The sequence below is a fragment of the Simochromis diagramma genome, unplaced genomic scaffold (assembly GCF_900408965.1).
Source record: "Simochromis diagramma unplaced genomic scaffold, fSimDia1.1 OVJJ01000585.1, whole genome shotgun sequence".
In the NCBI taxonomy this organism is placed as follows: domain Eukaryota; kingdom Metazoa; phylum Chordata; class Actinopteri; order Cichliformes; family Cichlidae; genus Simochromis; species Simochromis diagramma.
Window position 1 is genome coordinate 2974843 of NW_024387398.1, and position 20875 is coordinate 2995717.

A 20875-nucleotide genomic window follows, 5' to 3' on the forward strand; every position below is an offset into this window, starting at 1 on the left:
TGAGCCACAGATACAAGTCTTTCAGACAGCTTAGTATGTCTGACATCCTAAAAAGTTTAGTATGTCTCAAAAATTGTATCTGTCTGTACCTACAGCACAATCTGAGCTGCAAATGTTTGATAAGATTGCTGTACCTGAAAACAAAATTTAGTTGGTGATACCTTAAAAGTTCATTCAGCACTTACTGCACAAGGTGCCAGGCATGACATGCCACCAAAAACACAAAGATTTTTATACAACAGATTAAATCAAATGCAGAGAATCTTACTACAGAATTGGTTGAAAGCTCCTGCTTCTACAGAAATACCTCAAGAGATAATCCAGTGATGGACCCAAATTATATCAGGAATACCTGTGCTTAGTACAGGTCAGGTATCTAAGCTCTGTACTGGCTGTTCAGCAAATGGTGCCCAAATTTAACATGAAATATTGATCTTTAGGCAGAGCAGCTTAGAGATGCTCTGCTTGCTTAGTCATTCATTCGTCAATCGTAACATTATATATTTAGCAGTTAATCAGCAAATTATGTTATCATGTCTAACACGTCCTTGAACATGTGTGATTGTAAAGGGAATATTTAGATTATCTTCTTATATGGAGTAATGGTTCAATCATGATAGAATTAAATGAAAAGGACTGTTGTTATTTTAATGTGTTGATTTCAAAGATAAATCATGAATTTGTCCTTTATTTTGATTTCATGTTGAATGGATTTAATTGATTCCATTTTCAGAGCACTTGTGTTGCACAGCAACAGTCAAACCAGCATCAGTTTGCAACAAATGGAAACTGAGTTACACCTCATATATGATGAAGTCTTTGGTGGAAAGCTGAGAAACCACACATACTTCAGACATCATTTGATTGTTTCAATAAAGCTTCTGCAAGAGCCTCATAAAAAGCAAAGTTTATTTTCTGCTTATTTTCAGAACATCTGACAAAAATAGCTGAAAGATACAAAGAACTCACAAAACAAAGTAGTATTTTAGATGTTTCTGTGCAGATTTCTGTATTTCTATTACAGCGGACACAAAGGAAAACAGAACGAGTGAAGAAAACGGGACATGAGTTTAAAACACACTAAATATGTAGTTGTTCCAAACCAAATTTCATGTTTGATGACATACTGGACTTACTTTCACATATTCATCATCTAAATGGTTTTCTTCTCAAATTATCCAGACTCAGCGTGCAGAGTCAATGTAACATATCAGTCCAAAGTGAAGATGGATTTTGTTCTTCCAATTTGAATTCTTGTGAGTTACTAAAGGTAAGACAAATCATCATTCATATTTTATATACAGTCATCACAAATAAATACATCAGGTTTAAACATACATAACACATTAGTTGCCACATAGTGTATTAGCTGATGGCCCAGTGAGATGAAATACAAGCTTTGCTTAAGCATCACTTTTTCCATACTCAAAAGCTCTGACATCAGAGTAAATACACATTGTCTCTGTTGCTCTCGCATTCCTTCTCTCTGCTTTGCGAGTGTTTCTCTTGGTAAAAGTTGGCGCACCATAAGTCAATGAGTCTTCATGTCTCTGGGAAATAAAAAAAAAATCCATCAACTTTTATGCACATCCATAGACTAACAAGAAAAATTGCTGATAGTTTTGTTTCTATCACATTGTTTATTTCTAAATTTCTTACTTGCTGAATTTGTTGTTCTGTCCTAGTCGTTTCTGTATTTGTTTGTAGAGAAGCAGCAGCTGGATTAAAACAATTTGAAAAAAGGAAATAACTGTAAATAGTGACCAGCAGCAAATGTTTCACTGTATTTTACTTTACTGAAATAACTGTTCTTACCCGAGGTTTTGTGTTTTTCTTTGATGGTATAAATGAGGAAGGCTATAACAATCAGGCTTATGCTGAGAGCAACACATAGCAGAAAGACAACGGTTTTGGTCAAATCCCAATGACGGACAGCTGGAACTATATTGAAAAAAGTTCTTATTTAATTTGAAGTAATAGTGAAATGTAAAACTAATATTGATGTGTAATAATATATTAATATTGACTAAAATATGAACAATAATTTATACAAAAACACTTACCTTCGATATCGAGTTTTGTTCCATTTCCAAACAGTATCTCTCCACATGTGGCCACAGCACAGTAATAAGTTCCTGTATCAGACGAGCTGACGTTCCTGGAGAAGCTGTAGACACATTTCTGTTGGGAGGCAGCCTCAGGACTCTGCTCACAGTCATAACTATTGTTTCCATGAATATAAATTAAACTTGGATGAGACTCATCTGGTTTGGTTCTGTACCAGTACACACTGTGATCTTCTGTACATGTTCTGTTCTCAGAATTAGAGAGGACTGAACACTGCAGAGTCACTGGGTCTCCTGGATGGACTGGATTAGACAAAGAGTCTTGAGTGACACCAGTGATGCCTGGGTCAGGTCCTATGAAATAAAAATAAATATGTTTCATTACATTCAGTTAAATAAAAACAATTAAAATATATTAAATTAGTGCATATTTAGCAACTAAAAATTTTGCAAATAAACATAAAAAAATACAAATAATTTTGCTGTCGCTGGCGCATTAGTGTTGCTGTTTCTGTTTCACTTACCTTTGACTCGAAGAAAAGTTCCTTTCAAAAATGTCATGTTGCGCTGTCTTACTTTGATGCAGTAATAAACAGCTGTATCAGTTAACTGTGCTCTGCTGATATGCAGTACAAAGGTTCCAGGCTCTTGTTTTGTTGTAATGTGATGAATGTTTTCAATAGTCGGAACATCTTGAGATATTGTTGATCCTAAAACTTCAGGAAAGCTCTGAGAAACAAGTCTGATCCAGAATAAGTTTGTTATAAGCCAACGATGATCCCGGAAACAGTTCAGAGTCACATTTTGCCCAACAGCAACATTTTTGGTGTCAAAGATCTGATGATCTGAGCATCCTGAAAATTAAAAGCAGAATCATGGTTACCAACAGTGATATATTCATATAACCTTTTATATTAATACACCACAGTGATTCAGTGATTAAGAAGTCTGTACTTACGCCCAGTTTTGATCAGGAGCAGTATATAAAAAATTGTCAGCATTTTGTTTTTTTCCTCTTGACACGGCAGACGTTTGAAGCTGCATTATGAAAGGATTTGTCTACATTTAACCGTATCAAATGGGAGGGAACAATTTTTAGAGCAATCTTATTGGCTTCTCACTCTGGTGCTGTTTCACTGCACTACCACAATGGAAATATGCCATACCCAAAGCCTAAATACATTAAACAACACCAGCAACACACTCATGGTATTTTATTTTTGACTGTCATATTGGTTTTCTTACAGTGGGCTGTTTACTGTAGACAACACATGGTTTGTTTACAACAGTTTTCTCAAACGGAAATCAAAATAGGAAAATGTGAAGGCTGTGCGTGATGTTAGTTATTGTTCCAGATACAGGGTTACCCTATTTTATTAGTTTCACACTTAGGTCATGCAGAAATAACTGTCATGTATATGCAAAGTAAAATATTAATAGAGATACAGTAATTGTGAATCTTTATTTGCTTCATCTGCACACACACACACACACACACACATATACATATCGTTATGCAATTTACCTTTCATACATACACATAAACTTGAACGCAATTCTCATGAAGCGCTCTGATTATTTTAAGTATTCCATTCTGTTCTTTTCATTGACATATATTTATATGGCAGTCACTGTTTTACCATAATCACCTCTATCAAAGAGAATAAAACAGTGGATGACTGAGACTGTACACTATTAAACTTATTTTGATTGAGTACTCACAATGAATTTTGGTTCTCCTCACATTCAAGAAATACTTTTTTACATTTCAAAGTGAATAAGAATGAACGTGAATAATGCAAGTACATGTCAGTTTTATGTGTTTAATAATAAAATCAGTTTAAATTAGAGTTTTTTCCATACCTGTTTTTAAATTCTAGTGTAGTAAAGTTAGACTAAAGTGGCTGAACAAGGGACACTTAAATATATGGGTGTGCACACAGACAAATACTGACAAAGAATGCAAAGATAGTGAGCTTGATTGTGAAAAGTTGTCAGATTTAGAAACATATTCCACAGGATAAGAGGCAAAGTATAAACGCTACATTCTAAAAGAGGGGTTCTTAAACTTTTTTACCTCTGGGCCCAACTTTTCTACTACAAGGTGGCCCGGGGCCCAGTCAGATATTAACACTGTATTGAATAAGATGATGTTGCTTTTGGTTTGATTTATATTTAATAACTAAATCAAATCAATTATGATGACATGATGCAATGTAATAGACATTTATTTGTTATGTGTATGTGAAACTGCACATAAAAAAAAATGCCAAACAGGTTAACAATTCCTGGAACAAATCAAACTGCAAGTAGAAATTGAAAGGCTCAAATCAGGGTTGATAACACAAGAGTAATTAATAATTCAATTTTATTACAGCAAAAGAGACAAAAAAAAAAGGTAAAAATAAAAATTGGATCAATAATGTGGTAATAAAATAAATACATTCAAAGAATTTTCTGGTTAAATGAATGAATAAATAAACTTAAATATTAAAAAAAAACATGCAAATGAAAATATAGCTTTATAATCTGTGAGTGAATTTAAAAGTTGCTTCAGCATTACTGCTGAAGCAACCTTTTTTCACTGGCAAACCAGAAGTTACTCTTTGTATTTGAGACAAATGAACAACAACAGTCACAGCAGTCGTTTTTTTTGGCAAGCTGCAACTCCCCTTTTACTGTATGTTCACCTCTTAATAAGACAGTTGAGCCTGCCTCTGAGACACGATCTAATCCAGTCTGGGTGGAATGGGGGAAAGGCTCATTCTCAGAGTAGCTGTTGCTCTGAGTCTGTTTCGGGCTTTGGTCTTGGCTGTGGTCACAATGGAAGATCCTGATTCACACAGATATGTAGTTTTGAATGGGAAAAGGAGTTTCACAGCTCTCAATGTCAGACATGGGTACTCCTTTGAGACATCAATCCAGAAGGACCCCAGGTCCAGTTTGCCCCACTGCAACTTTAAAGTGCTGTCGGTGGAAGAAGCTGGGATTCCAGATGTGAGGGTAAAGCAACATAATTTTCAGTGGGATCCACAAAAAAATGGGTCGTAAATCCACGTGTCCTTCTCTGGGATCCTCGGGGATTCATCAATGCAGTGGAAACATTCCTGAGCTGTGGCTCGTGTTGGTAGCTCTCCACTAAACAGCATGTCTTCATGCATACTGAACAAAATCAATTCCTCCGGTATCATTGGATTGCATTAGTCCACAGTCCACACATTGGGATCTGCGCTCCTCCTTGTTTCCTTTATTCAGAAACCTTTACTTCAGGAAGTCAGGGTTGTACTTGTGCAAAGATTTTGCCTTTTGGGAGGGGCCCTTGTCACTTTCATCTTCATTTTTGCATTTTAAGAACTTCTGCATATATTTTGCTAACTGCAGACGTCGGGGAGAGTGTTTTCTTCTGCTTTCTTATTGAGACTGATTTTAAAAATCCCACCTAGTGGTGGGAAGCTGTATTGTATCTGAGATTTTCATGGATAACAGTAGTCCCTGGTGTCTTCAATTAATAACTTATGATGTCCCGCGGGCCTTGCAGCCCACAGGTGTAAAACTAAAAAATGTTTGAGGCCCTCAAGGTCCTGCTCTTAAGAATCACTGTTCTAGACAGGCTGCCAATCTATTGTTGGGCCAACATATAAATACAGATAACCATTCATGTTCACATTCAGACCTATGACCAACTTGGAACCATCAGTTAGTCTAAACCCATGCAGGTCTTTGGACTGTGGGAGGAAGCCAAGTGCCTGGAGAGAACCTTGCATTCTCCTTGATTCGATGCAAATAGAACATTCAAGTTCTACACACAAAAAAGTCCCCATTCTAGATTCAAACCAGGGCCTTCTTACTATGAGCAATGGTGCTAACCACCACTGGTGAAACATTAAGTTCAAAGTAAATAAGAGGTGACTGATCTTTCGTAAAATTGTTCTCAAAGACACACTATGTGCTGGAAGAGTAGATTAAAAAAAACTTATTTTGTGATGGACCTAGCTGACTCAAAATGAAATTATTTTATTATGCAGTACTTATCCCAAAACCTAAGTTACAAAACTAAATGAAATTTACTTTAACCGATTCCATCAAGTTTGTACTTGATGAAAGCTGTTAATGGTTCATGCTCTTATTTAGAAAATCTGAGTAAATGGTTAACTTATTCAGATACAGCAAGCTATTTGTGAGTAAGCATGCTACTAGTTTTTATGAATCCTCACTTCATACTGTAATTCATAGTTCATTTATGCAGTTTGTAGTTAATTCAGGATTTAGTGTGACCTCATTTATGCCTTACAAAGTCTTTAAAAATGAAATAGAAAGGTCAGCACTAACAGTCAGCTGTTGTCACAACAAGAAAAGAAACAGACAAAGCACAAAGTGACACAGAAAGATTCAGTATTATGCAAACACATTCACCTGGAGTGCACCAAAAATATTCTGCACTTGTTATTCGCCCCACTGTAAATAAGCGCACTGGCGGCATTCAAAGGTCCTGCGTTTGGGTCCTGTATCAGGATTCCTGACACTGAGTTTGTAAAGGGTTTAAGACAGAAAGAGACAGACTGAGCAGTTGCAGTCACAGAGGACTTTAACTTAAATATAGTGAAACGTCTTCATTTAAAATATAACAAGAATAACGTTAGCACAAAACAATAGTGAATATTTCACAGAGGTTCACAAACCAGTGTAAAGATCACAAACAATAATGTCTGGAAATGCCTGTGGGATGTTTAAGAGTTTAGCATTTCTTTAGTCCGTCCTGCAGTTCAACTTTCCTCTGATTTGTTGTCAGTTGATTGAAGTCAGTTAGCTAGCTTTAGTCAGACAAGTCAATCAAGTCAGGCTCAGTTCCAAAGTGTACCTGAATTAAACAAATAAGATAAGTTGTTTTGTGCTGTGCTTTTAAAAAGGTGAACTCACCTGAAAAAAGAAAGAAAATGGTGTGTGTGATTTTAAAGGGAATATTTAGATAAGTAATGGTCCAATAATAACAAAATACATGAAAATGACTCTTGTTATTTTAATGTGGTACTACCAAAGTTAAAACTGAATTATGTGATTTATTTTCTTTTGATGTTGCATGTATTTAATTAAATCCATTTTCAGAGCACTTGTGTTGCACAATAACAGACCAGCATCACACTAGCATTAGTTTGCAACAGGAAAACCGTGGACATTGTATTTATTAATGTAAAGTTACTTCTCATATATACAAATTATTTACAGTGTGGTGGAAATCAGAGAAACCAAGCATACTTCAGTTATCATTTGAATGTTTTATTAAAACTTCTGCATAATCCTCCTGAACAGACATAAAATCTATTTATGCAGGCTGATAGAAAAAAACTGTAATCACAAAGCAAACAGGTTCAAACAGGTGCCACATAGTTATTTTTTGAACACCTGACATAAATAGTTAAAGATACAAAGAGCTCACACAACAAAATAGCATTTTAGAATTTTCTCTGCAGATTTCTGTATTTCTATTACAGCGGCCACAAAGCAAAACAAGAAAGAGTGAAGAAAACGGGACATGAGTTTAAAAAACACTAAATACGAAGATGTGTTGTCTTGTTGTTGTTCCAAACCAAATTTCATGTCTGAAGACGTACTGGACTTACTTTCACACTGGAAAATAACTCAAAATGTTAGAAATATTCCAGTGTTAGAAACCACACTGCTCAGTGTGAGCCATTGTGTTAATCTTCAAAACTGACTAGGTTACTTTTAAACATATAACACTGTCAAAAGTGTTAATTTAACACTGGAGATTTTGCTGTGTAGCACAATAACAGACTGAAAATCACACTAGACTAGTTTGCGACGACACTGGATTTATTAATGTAAAAGTACACCTCATATATACAAATTATTTACAATCTGTGGTGGAAATCTGAGAAGGCAAGCATACTTCAGATATCATATGAGTGTTTTATTAAAGCTTCTACTTAATCCTCATGAATAAACATAAAAAATAATTCATGCAAGCTGATGGAGAAAAAGTGCAATCACAAAGCAAACAGGTTCAAACAGGTGCCACATAGTTATAACACCTGTTTCTGTGCAGATTTCTGTATTTCTATTACAGTTGTCACAAAGCAAAAGAGAAAGAGTGAAGAAAACGGGACATTAAAATAAACAAATAGAACGATGTGTTGTCTTGTAGTTGTTCCAAACCAAATTTCATGTCTGGTGACATGCTGAACTTAATTTCACATATTCATCATTTAAATGTTTTTCTTTTCCATTTCCAATATCCAGACTCAGAGAGCAGAGGCTGGGTATTCCAATATTAAATATCAATCCAAAGTGAAGCTATATTTTCTTTTTCTAATTGAATTCAATAATCCAATTCAATATTCATATTTAATATACAGTTGTCACAAATACATACATAACACATTAGTTGCCACATAGTGTATTAGCTGATGGCCCAGTGAGATGAAATACAAGCTTTGCTCAAGCATCACTTTTTCCACACTCAAAAGCTCTGACGTCAGAGTAAATACAAATTGCCTCTGTTGCTCTTTCATCCCTTCTCTCTGCGCTGCGAGTGTTTCTCTTGGTAAAAGTTGGTGCCGCATAAGCCAATGAGTCCTCAAGTCTCTGAGAAAAAAATAAAAATAATTATCAACTTGTGTGCACATCTGTAGACTATCACTAAAAGTTAAAGTATTTTTTTCTGTCAGGCTGTTTATTGCAAAATGTCTTACTTGCTGAATTTGCTGTTCTTCACTAGTTGTTTCTGTATTTGTTTTTACAGAAAAAGCAGCTGAAAAAAAAAACAATTAAAAAAAAACAGTAAATAACTGTATAGTGATCAGAAACAAATGTTTCACTGTATTTTGCTTTGCAAATGAGTAGCAGCTAATAGGACGTTACTGAATATAATTTGAGAAATCAAAACTGAAGTAACTCTTCTTACCCGAGGTTTTGTTTTTTTCTTTGATGGTATAAATGAGGAAGGCTATAACAACCAGGCTTATGCTGAGACCAACACATAGCAGAAAGACAACTGTGTTGGTCTTCTGCAAATTCCAATGTTGGACAACTGAAAGTATGTTGAAAAAAAGCTCTTATTTAATGTGAAGTAATAGTGAAATGCAATACTATTTATAATTTATACATATAAATTCATTTTAATTAGTATTTGTTGACATACTTCACTTAAATGTTCTATAGTCAATATTGACTAAAATATGAACAATAATTTATAGAAAAACACTTACCTTCGATATCGAGTTTTGTTCCATTTCCAAACAGTATCTCTCCACATGTGGCCACAGCACAGTAATAAGTTCCTGTATCAGACGAGCTGACGTTCCTGGAGAAGCTGTAGACACATTTCTGTTGGGAGGCAGCCTCAGGACTCCGCTCACAGTCATAAACTATTGTTTCCATGAATATAAATTAAACTTGGATGAGACTCATCTGGTTTGGTTCTGTACCAGTACACACTGTGATCTTCTGTACATGTTCTGTTCTCAGAATTAGAGAGGACTGAACACTGCAGAGTCACTGGGTCTCCTGGATGGACTGGATTAGACAAAGAGTCTTGAGTGACACCAGTGATGCCTGGGTCAGGTCCTATGAAATAAAAATAGAATAAATATGTTTCATTAAATATGTTGAATTTAAAACAATTCAAATACATTAAAATAGAGCATATTTAGGAACTGTGAGTTGTTCAACAAAAGTACAAGAACTGCAAATAATTTTGCTGTCGCTGGCGCATTAGTGTTGCTGTTTCTGTTTCACTTACCTTTGACTCGAAGAAAAGTTCCTTTCAAAAATGTCATGGTTAGCTGACTTTCTTTGATGCAGTAATAAACAGCTGTATCGCTTAACTGTGCTCTGTTGATATGTAGAACAAAAGTTCCAGGCTCTTGTTTTGTAGTAATATGATGAATCTTTTCTGTAATCGAAGAATTATGAGATATTGTTGATCCTAGAACTTCAGGAAAGCTCTGAGAAACAAGTCTGATCCAGAATAAGTTTGTTAAAAGCCAACGATGATCCCGGGAACAATTTAGAGTCACATTTTGCCCAACAGCAACATTTTTGGTATCAAAGATCTGATGATCTGAGCATCCTGAAAATTAATACCAAACAGAATCATGGTTACCAACAGTGATGTAGTCATATAAACATTCATATTAACATAAACGGCGACAGTACAGTGAGTACGATTTCTATACTTACGCCCAATATTGATCAGGAGCAGTATATAAAAAAATGTCAGCATTTTGTTTTTTCTCCTCTTGACACAGCAGACGTTTGAAGCTGCATTATGAAAGGATTTGTCTACATTTAACCGTATCGCATGGGAGGGGACAACTTTTAGAGCAATCTTATTGGCTTCTCACTCTGGTGCTGTTTCACTGCACTACCACAATGGAAATATGCCATTTACAAAGCTTAAACACATGAAACAACACCAGCAACACACTCATGGTATTTTATGTTTGACTCTCATATTGGTTTTCTTACAGTGGGCTGTTTACTGTAGACAACACTTACTTTGTTGACAACAGTTTCCTCATATGGAAATCAAAACAAGAAAATGTGAAGACTTTGTGTGATGTTAGTTAATGTTCCAGATTCAGTGTTAGCCTATGTTATTATTATTATTAGTTTCACACTTAGGACATCTACATAAAAAGTGCTGTAGTGCATCCGTTGTTATTGGGACTGTGAGGTGAGCAAGCTTTTTCTCATTCTCATTTCCATTTATATTCATATTTATAGTCATATATTAACCCAAACCACATCTTAGCCCAACCCTTAAAGTGCGTTTTGGTGCTAATGAATGCAAACCCCAAAACTGAGTGAAAAACAAACTAATCAGTGAGTGGAAACAAAGAGTAAAAAGTGCCAAATTTAAACTGCAGTCGACTAGTTGACAAACCTCCTGCTCCACTCCTTAATCTCCTAAAGCCCTTTGCTGAACTTTCTTTGCCTGAATTTAATAGAGATATTGTTGAGAACATTTTACCCTCATTCAGAAATAACTGTCATCTTTTTGCAAAGTAAAATATTAGTAGACATACAGTAATTGTGAAACTTCATCAGCTCATAATTGTCTTACCTTTATTAATATATTTTGAACTCATCATGAAATAAGACAAATTTAGGTTAGATTCATGGTTCTGTGTTAAGGAGCTATATATATATATATATATATATATATATATATATATATCATCATGCAATTTACCTTTAATACATACACATAAAATTGCACCCAGTTCTCAGGAAACGCTCTGATTATTGGAAATTATTAACATGTCCTTTTCACTGGAAAATATGTATATGGCAGTCACTGTTTTACTATAATCATGTCTATCAAAGTGAAGAAAACTGTGGATAACTGTGACTGTACATAATTAAACTTCTTTTCATGGAGTACTCAAAATTAATTTTGGTTCTCCTCACATTGAAAAAATACCTTTTTAAATTAAATTAAATTAAGTGAATAACAATGAATGTGAAGATCATAATACAAGTACATGTCAGTTTTGTGTGTGTAATGATAAAATCAATTTGAGTTTGACTTTTTTCCATACTTGTTTTCAAAATGCTACAGTGATAAAGTTAGACTGAAGTGGTTGAACAAGGGACTTAAATATGTGGATGTGCACGCAGACAAACACTACTGAGAAGTAATGCAAATGTAATGAGTTTGATTGTGGTGAAGTTGTCAAATTTGAAAACTTATTCCATACGATAAGAGACAAGGTACAAACACTACATTCTAAGACAGGAGTTCAAGTCATTGCTAACATATAAATACAGATAACCATTCACGCTCACACTCACACCTACGACCAATTTGGAACCATCACTTAGTCTAAACCCAGGCATGTCTTTGGGCTGTGGGAGGAAGCCAAGTACCTGGAGAGAACCCACGCAGAGACAAGGAGAACATTCAAGTTCTACACAGAAAAAGTCCCCAGACTAGATTCAAACCAGGGCCTTCTTACTGTGAGCAATAGTGCTAGCCAGCACTGGTGAAACATTCAATAGCTACTCCATTTCAATAGCTAAAACCTTGTCAAATAAAAAAGATGATAACATGATGCAATGTGATAGACATTTATTTATTATGTGTATAAAACAAAATGCCAAACAGGTTAACAATGCATGGAACAAAATCAATTCCTCCACTATGATTGGAAAGCATCCACAGTCCACACATTGGGCTCTCCGCTCCACCTACTTTCCTCCATTCAGAAACCTTTACTTCAGGAAGTCAGGGTTGTACTTGCACAAAAAGTTTGCCTTTTGGGAGGGGCCCTTGTCACTTTCATCTTCATTTTTCCATTTTAAGTACTTCTGCGTATATTTTGCTAACTGCAAACAGCGGGGAGAGTGTTTTCTTCTGCTTGCTTATTGAGGCTGATTAAACAAATTCCACCAAGTGGTGGGAAGCTGTATTGTAACTGAGATTTTCATGGATAACAGTAGTCCCTGGTGTCTTCATTTAATAACTTATGATGTCCTGGGGCCCACAGATCTAAAACTAAAAAGAATTTACAGCTCTTAAGAATCACTGTTCTAGACAGGTTGCCAATGTATTGCCTGGCTAACATATCAATACAGATTACCATTAATGTTCACATTCAGACCTATGACCAATTTGGAACCATCAGTTAGTCTAAACCCGTGCATGTCTTTGGACTGTGGGTGGAAGCCAAGTACCTGGAGAGAACCCGTGCAGATGAAAGGAGAACATTCAAGTTCTACACACAAAAAAAACCCCAGGCTAGATTCAAATCAGGGCCTTCTTACTTTGAGCAATGGTGCTAACCACCACTGGTGAAACATTAAGTTCAAAGTAAATAAGAGGTGACTGATCTTTTGTGAAATTATTCTCAAAGACACACAATGTGCTGGAAGATTGAAAAGAACTTATTTTGTGATTTACCTAGCTGACTCAAAATGGGACTATTTTATTATCCAGTGCAATGTACAGTGCAAATCCCAAAACCTAAGTTACAAAACCCTGGATTATGTTTTAGTGATTTAACATATTTCAAAATATGCAGCAGTCTAATAAAGGAAAAAACTGTGTAGTTTCATTCTTTTCTTTTTCATTTGAGTATTTTACTTAAGATGGAATCAGTGAAATTTACTTTAACCGATTCCATCAAGTTTGCACTTTATGAAAGCTGTTAATGGTTCATGCTCTTATTTAGAAAATCTATGTAAATGATTAATTTATTTGTGTACACATGTACACATATACAGCAAGCTATTTGTGAGTAAGCATGTTACTAGAGGTTTTGTGAATCCTCATTTCATACTGTAATTCATAGTTCATTTATGCAGTTTGTAGTTAATTCAGGATTTAGTGTGACCTCATTTACAAAGTCTTTAAAAATGAAACAGAAAGGTCAGCACTAACAGTCAGCTGTTGTCACAACAAGAAAAGAAACAGACAAAGCACAAAGTGACACAGAAAGATTCTGGGTTATACAAATATAATTTGCCTAATACAGAAAAGATGTTTGACCAGAGTCTAAATATGTAATAGGGTTTAAGACAGAGAAAGACAGACTGAGCAGCTGGCATCACAGATTACTTTAATTTAAATATACTGAAACATTTTCATTTAAAGTAGAACACGAATAACGTAATCACAAAACAATAGCGAGTATTTCCCAGAGCTTCACAAACAAGTGTAAAGATCACAAACAGTATGTATATTTAACTGATGAAAGCTTTGCTCCCGTGTCACAAGGGATCACTCAGTGATGAATGGGAATGCCTGTGGGATGTTTAAGAGTTTGCACTTTTTTTAGCTCCCTCCTGCGGTTCAACTCTGATTAGTTGTCAGCTTATTGAAGTCAGTTAGCTAGCTTTAGTCAGACAAATCAGAAAATCAAGTCAGGCTCAGTTCCAAAGTATAAATGAATTGAATAAGATAAGTTGTTTTGTGCTGTTTTTAAACAGGTGAACTCAGCTGAATAAAGAAAGAAAAATGTGTGTGTGATTTTAAAGGGAATATTTATATTGCCTTAGTATACGGAGTAATGGTTCAATCGTAAGAGAATAGATGAAAATGACTCATTTAAATGTTGTACTGTCAAAGTTAAAACAGAATTTTGTGTTTTACTTACATTTTATGTTGGATGTATTTAATTAAATCCATTTTCAGAGCTCTTGTGTTGCACATTAACAGACTAGCATCACACTAGCATTACTTTGCAACAGGAAAGCTGTGAGCATTATATGTATTTATTAATGTAAAGTTACTTCTCATATTTACAAATTAATTACAATCTGTGGTGGAAATCTGAGAAACCAAGCTTCAGATATCATTTGAGTGTTTTAATAAAGCTTCTGCAAGATCCTACAGAACATACATAAAAAGCATTTCATGCTGGGTGACAGAGAAAAACTTGAATCACAAACCAAACAGGTCCAAACAGGTGCAACATAGTTGTTTTCTGAGCACCTGACATAAACAGCTGAAAGATACAAAGTGCTCACACAACAAAATGGTACATTAGAACTTTCTATGCAGTGTTTTGTATCTCTGTTACAGTTGTCACAAAGCAAAACAAAAAAAAGTGAAGAAAATGGGACATGAATTAAAAAATACAACGATTTGATGTGTTGTAGTTGTTCCAAAGCACATTTTGTGTTTGATGACTTACTGGACTTATTTTCACATATTCATCATTTGAATGTTTTTCTCTTCTGCTTTTAATATCCAGACTCAGTGAATGAAATCTGGGCATGACAATATTAAATATCAGTCCAAAGTGAAGATGAAAAGGAGATGAAATACAAGCTTTGCTTAAGCATCAATTTTTCCACACTCAAAAGCTCTGACATCAGAGTAAATACACATTGTCTCTGTTGCTCTCGTGTTCCTTCTCTCTGCTTTGCGAGTGTTTCTCTTGGTAAAGGTTGGCGCACCATAAGTCAATGAGTCCTCGTGTCTCTGAGAAATGCATCAAAATGTATCAACTGAAATGCACATCTGTAGACTATCATTAAAAACTGCTGGTTTTATTTTTCCATCAGGCTTTTAATTACAAAATTTCTTACTTTATGAATTTGATGTTCTGTCCTAGTTGATTCTGTATTTGTTTGTAGAGAAACAGCAGCTGGATTAAAACAATGTGAAAAAGTGATCAGAAGCAAATGTTTCACTGTATTTTACTTTACAAATCAGTTGTAAATGAGTATGACCTAACCAAATACTATTCAAGAAATCGATATAGAAGTAACTGTTCTTACCGGAGGTTTTGTTTTTTTCTTTGATGGTATAAATGAGGAAGGCTATGACAATCAGGCTTATGCTGAGAGCAACACATAGCAGAATGAGAACTGTGTTGGTCAAATCCCAATGACGGACAACTGGAACTATATTGGAAAAAGCTCTTATTAAAGGTGAAATAATGAAATAATAAAATAATGAAACTGAAATGTAATAATATTTATAATCTATATACATAGATTCATCAATTATTATGTGCCGATGTACTTCATCTAAATCCATTGTAGTCAAAACTAAATAAAATATAAACATTTATATATTTTTATTTTTTATTTTAATACAAAAACACTTACCTTCGATATCGAGTTTTGTTCCATTTCCAAACAGTATCTCTCCACATGTGGCCACAGCACAGTAATAAGTTCCTGTATCAGACGAGCTGACGTTCCTGGAGAAGCTGTAGACACATTTCTGTTGGGAGGCAGCCTCAGGACTCCGCTCACAGTCATAAACATTGTTTCCTTGACTGTACATTAAACTTGGATGAGACTCATCCGGTTTGGTTCTGTACCAGTACACACTGTGATCTTCTGTACATGTTCTGTTCTCAGAATTAGAGAGGACTGAACACTGCAGAGTCACTGGGTCTCCTGGATGGACTGGATTAGACAAAGAGTCTTGAGTGACACCAGTGATGCCTGGGTCAGGTCCTATGAAATAAAAATAAATATGTTTCATTACATTCAGTTAAATCAAAATTTCAATTATATTGAAATAGTGTGTCTTCAGGAATTGCGCAAATAAACATATAAAAAAGGTAAATAATTTTGCTGTGGTTGACTCATTAGTGTTGCTGTTTCTCTTTCACTTACCTTTGACTTGAAGAAAAGTTCCTTTCAAAAATGTCATCTTGCGCTTTCTTACTTTGATGCAGTAATAAACAGCTGTATCGCTTAACTGTGCTCTGTTGATATGCAGAACAAAAGTCCCAGGCTCTTGTTTTGTTGTAATGTGATGAATGTTTTCAATAGTCGGAGAATCATAAGACATTGTTGATCCTACAATTTCAGGAAAGCTCTGAGAAACAAGTCTGATCCAGAATAAGTGTGTTGAATGCCAAAGACGATCCCGGAAACAATTCAGAGTCACATTTTCCTCAACAGCAACCTTTTTGGTGTCAAAGATCTGATGATCTGAGCATCCTGAAAATTAAAAGCAGAATCATGGTTACCAACAGTGATATATTCATATAATTTTTTAGATTAATACACCACAGTGATTCAGTGATTAAGAATTCTGTACTTACGCCCAGTTTTGATCAGGAGCAGTATATAAAAAATTGTCAGCATTTTGTTTTTTCTCCTCTTGACACAGCAGACGTTTGAAGCTGCATTATGAAAGGATTTGTCTAGATTTAACCGTATCAAATGGGAGGGAACAATTTTTAGAGCAATCTTATTGGCTTCTCACTGTAGTGTTGTTTCACTGCACTACCACAATGGAAATATGCCATACCCAAAGCCTAAACACATGAAACAACACCAGCAACACATTTATGTTAATTTATGTTTGACTCTCATTTTGGTTTTCTTACAGTGGGCTGTTTACAGTAGACACATACTATGTTTACAACAGTTTCCTCAGGAAATCAAAACAGGAAAGTGTATTATGGCCTTGGTGAGACTGTGTATGATGTTAGTTAATGTTTCACGTTCAGTGTTACGGTAATTTATTTTTACTCATTAGCATATTAGTTTTCATGTAGCTGACACTTAGGTGATGTGTATCAGCTTTAGTCAGGAGTTAGAGAATCAAGTCAGGCTCCAAAGTGCACCTGGATTAAAGGAAGAAGTTAAGGTATTTTGTGCTCTGCTTTCACACAGGTGAATTCGGCTAAATAAGGAAAGAACAGGGCGTGGTCTGCTTATCTGCACAGTAAAAACTCAGATCACTTCAGGGTATGGAGGTGATCAGGTTCAGGGCTGGCTTGCTATCTCCTTCGCCCAGAAGAATCCCAAAGCAAATGGCATTTTCATGGAATCTTAATTTTATATAAAACAGAGATGTTACTGCATCAAATAAATATATTCAATAGCCACTACTAAATATAACATATGTGTGGATTTCGTGCTCCGATTTTATGATAAAAGTTGCATTTATATTCATAATGGCCACTGAATCTTGGCATTTCTTGATTTAATGCAATAACATCTCTGCTTTATACAGCCTGTGGTTTTCATTTTTGCTTTGGTTCTCCATTATGAAGGAGTTAGGAAGAACATGGTCACGAACCCGATCACCTTTTTACTCTGAGGAGCTGCACACAGTTTGCATTGTGCTGGTGAAGGAGACCATCCATGACTTTGTTCATTTCATCTGAGTTACTTGTACGAAAGAAATTCAAATGCTCAAATATTGCAAAGACATTTTGCTTTACAGTTTAATATGATGGATACTATGTACTGTTTACACTCTATCGCTTTATGCTTTGGCTGTTTGTTGTTTGTTTGTTTTTGTTTGTTGTTGTTTTTTGTTGTGACAGCTGGGATAGGCTCCAGCGCCCCCCGCGACCCTGAAAAGGATAAGCGGAAGCGAATTGATGGATGGATGAACAGCTGAGACTTGTTTGCGTCTTGAGGTCCTGTTCACCTCTCAGTGTCATTTATAAATGCTTTGTTAGACATAGACTTAAAATGAGTTGAATGAGGTCACACAACTAATTCACTTGTTTGGGGGAAATTGTAAAGGCAACAGAAGGGAAGAGAAGCTCCAGGAAGAAGATCTCTTCTGCTGTCGTATGGTTGATATGGCTCACATGGCTGAGGTCATGGTACTCCTTGGGAACAATACATAAATCAGTTGAGTTTGAGGTGATAGTTTTGCAAAATAAGCTTCAGCATTCAGTTGGTCTCTCTTACATTCTGTTAATAAGTGGATTATGTTTTTATAACCAGGGGATTCCCCAAATCCAAAGGGATATGGGAGCAGTGAATACAACAAACTTCAACAACTCAGAGCCACTGCTGTAGATGACTAGGTGAACAGACTCTGTGTGAGTGTTGGAACATAGGTGCTGACCAGTCAGAGCTGAGTGTAAAAGTGGGGTGGTCAGAGGCTTGGAGCATAGTGGGGATTCCAAGCTGTTGAAATCGGTTTTCATCAAGAAGATTTTGCTCACTGCAAGAGTCAGTGAGCACTTGCAAAGGGAGTCCTGGTTCAGACAAATGGTACTAGCGAGCAGAATAATAACTGATCCCTAGAACCACCTACCAGTAGTCCACTCTTACTGGGAGAAATACTTATTTTTTTGGTGCCCCCAGATAGGTGGAAACAAAATTACTGGGTTGGCTGCAAGAACGGAAAATTCTAGCCTCAATTCTTCTCTGCGTAGCCTTCCTTTCAAGCCATGATGCTACTATGACCTTGGGAATGATAGAACTTGAATTTTCTCTCTTGCAAGATTGGCTCACTGTGAGAGTCCACCACATGATTCAGTTGTTCTTTTAATGAAGGTAAAAATGTCACTTTTAAGATCATTAAGGCTACATGCCCCCCAACCCCCCTGGCCCTTGATGCCAAACACATAATTGATTTATTGGATTTGCTAAAAAAAACAAACAAACAACCCCCCCCCACCCCCCACCCAAAAAAAAAAAACAAACCCAGAAAAGACAAAGTAAGACCAAAACTGGTGGGTGTTAGAGCCCAACTTCCACAATTGCTTCTCTGTATTAAATTTCACACTGTGACGAACAGAATATGTGAAAACTCAAATAGATCTAACATAAAATAGAAGATCGGAGGAGGATTTTGTTTATTCTGGTAATATGAATAATAATGAATTTAACGGGGAGCCAGTGCAGCTGAATCAGCAGGGGTGTGACATGGGAAAACTTGGAGGACTTGGTCAGAAGCTTTGCAGCAGCGTTCTGAACAACTTGCAGACGCTCCAAAGAGGCTTTACATAAACAAATAAACAAAGAATTACAATAGCCCAGACGAGATGAAACAAATGCATGAATGACAATTTCTAATTCGGAGCGCGATACAATCGGACTCAGCTTAGCAATGTTTCTCAAGTGATAAAAACAGGAGCGAACCAAAGATTTTACATGGGCATCCAAAGTCAGAGCTGAGTCAATACTAACACCAAGGCTCCTGATAGACGGCTTTTGCAAATGTAGCAAGTGGACCCAAGTTTTCCATAACACTAGGTACAAAATTTTTAGGAGCACAAACAAGAACTTCAGTCTTCTCCTCATTTAGTTGAAGAAAGTTTCCAGCCATCCAACATCTAATGGAGTCTATGCACTTATGCAAAATCTGTAGCTTGGAAACATCACAGGGCTTAAAGGAGATATATAACTGAATATCATCTGCATAGCAGTGATACGAAATGTCCTTAAAAGTGCTCAATAATTTTGAAGAGGAAGTAAATACATTAAGAACAATAAAGGCCCCAAAACTGAACCTTGTGGCACACCATAGGCAAGAAAAGTAGAAGAGGAACTGTACTTAGAGGTAGCCACAGAAAAGGATCGTTCATGCAAATAGGATTCAAACCAGTCCAAAGCAGCCCCTGATATACCCACCCAGTGTCTCAGCCTATCTAGCAGAATATGATGGTCCACAGTATCAAAGGCGGAGGTCAGGTCCAACATCAACAGAAAGGAGCATTCTCCTGCATCACATCTCATCAAAATGTCGTTGGAGACTCTAAGAAGTGTAGTTTCAGCAGAGTGAGTTCTATGAAAGACAGATTGGAATTTATCCAGAATGCTGTATTCATCTAGAACAGCTATAAGCTGCTTAGCCACAACCTTTTCTAAAATCTTAGAAATGAACGGTAATTCGGTGCAGCATCGGCTGTTTGAAATGTGCTATATAAATAAATTTGACCTTGACCTTGACCTTAAATCACAACAAAATTATTTTAAAATGATAAATCAAAGGAATTTATATTTAAACAGGTGTAATTTGATACCATATGGTCTTGATACAATGATACCCAAACGCTGCAATGACAGTCTTACCGCTTTTGCATTTCATTAAATACTTATTAATGAAATTTGAACTCCTGTTATGGAGGTTAGACATGCTTTGTACCCGTCTATAACCATTGTTCTTACACTATACCTGGCTAAAGTAAAGTAACTACACACTTCAGGTCTGAACTTTGACACCAGGGCACCTGCTCCCCCTCACTATTCAGCCCTTCACCTCTTCTGTTCAGGCTTGAAAAAAGTTTGATTCGGTTGTTCTGCCCTGGATTTCATTCTTTAATTGCTCGGATTAGTTTTCCACACTTGGGACTCTCTGTGCAGTTCAGCTAGTTGTCTCGCTGCAGAGCAAGCAACCTAACCAGTGTGCCATGCACCACAAATGTCAAATTAATAATAACTAATCATTAAATTCAAAGTAGTCTATAAACACATAGTAAGTGAAAAAGATGAAAGTGAAAAAAACACTAAGTGGATCATAGTAAGCGTCTAGCAGCCTAAGAAATAACAGCCTAACTAAGGAAGGATTCAGGGTCACCTGATCGAGTCCTGACTATGAGCTTTATCAAAAAAGAACTTTT

The 20875-nt window shown here is 36.0% G+C and overlaps 2 protein-coding genes and 1 pseudogene across 3 annotated transcripts; all 3 read right to left on the reverse strand.

Moving 5' to 3' along the window:
• Positions 1 to 695: 695 nt before the first annotated feature.
• Positions 696 to 3629, reverse strand: LOC120720662. The gene is made up of 6 exons (XM_040010428.1): positions 3025 to 3629; positions 2591 to 2920; positions 2064 to 2420; positions 1816 to 1941; positions 1660 to 1718; positions 696 to 1550 (listed from the first exon to the last, which is right to left on the reverse strand). The coding sequence occupies exons 1-6, from the start codon at positions 3065 to 3067 to the stop codon at positions 1404 to 1406; spliced, it is 1062 nt and encodes a 353-aa protein (XP_039866362.1). The 5' UTR covers positions 3068 to 3629; the 3' UTR covers positions 696 to 1403.
• Positions 3630 to 7860: 4231 nt separating this feature from the next.
• LOC120720699 lies at positions 7861 to 10422 on the reverse strand (annotated as a pseudogene).
• A 3054-nt stretch (positions 10423 to 13476) lies between these two features.
• Positions 13477 to 17415, reverse strand: LOC120720698. Of its 2 annotated transcripts, none has more exons than XM_040010478.1 (6): positions 16601 to 17415; positions 16167 to 16496; positions 15648 to 16004; positions 15315 to 15440; positions 15123 to 15154; positions 13477 to 15015 (listed from the first exon to the last, which is right to left on the reverse strand). In XM_040010478.1, the coding sequence occupies exons 1-6, from the start codon at positions 16641 to 16643 to the stop codon at positions 14869 to 14871; spliced, it is 1035 nt and encodes a 344-aa protein (XP_039866412.1). In that variant the 5' UTR covers positions 16644 to 17415; the 3' UTR covers positions 13477 to 14868. The 2 variants fall into 2 exon arrangements, with proteins under 2 accessions (XP_039866412.1, XP_039866411.1); XM_040010477.1 differs by having other exon boundaries at positions 15123 to 15181.
• Positions 17416 to 20875: the final 3460 nt, after the last annotated feature.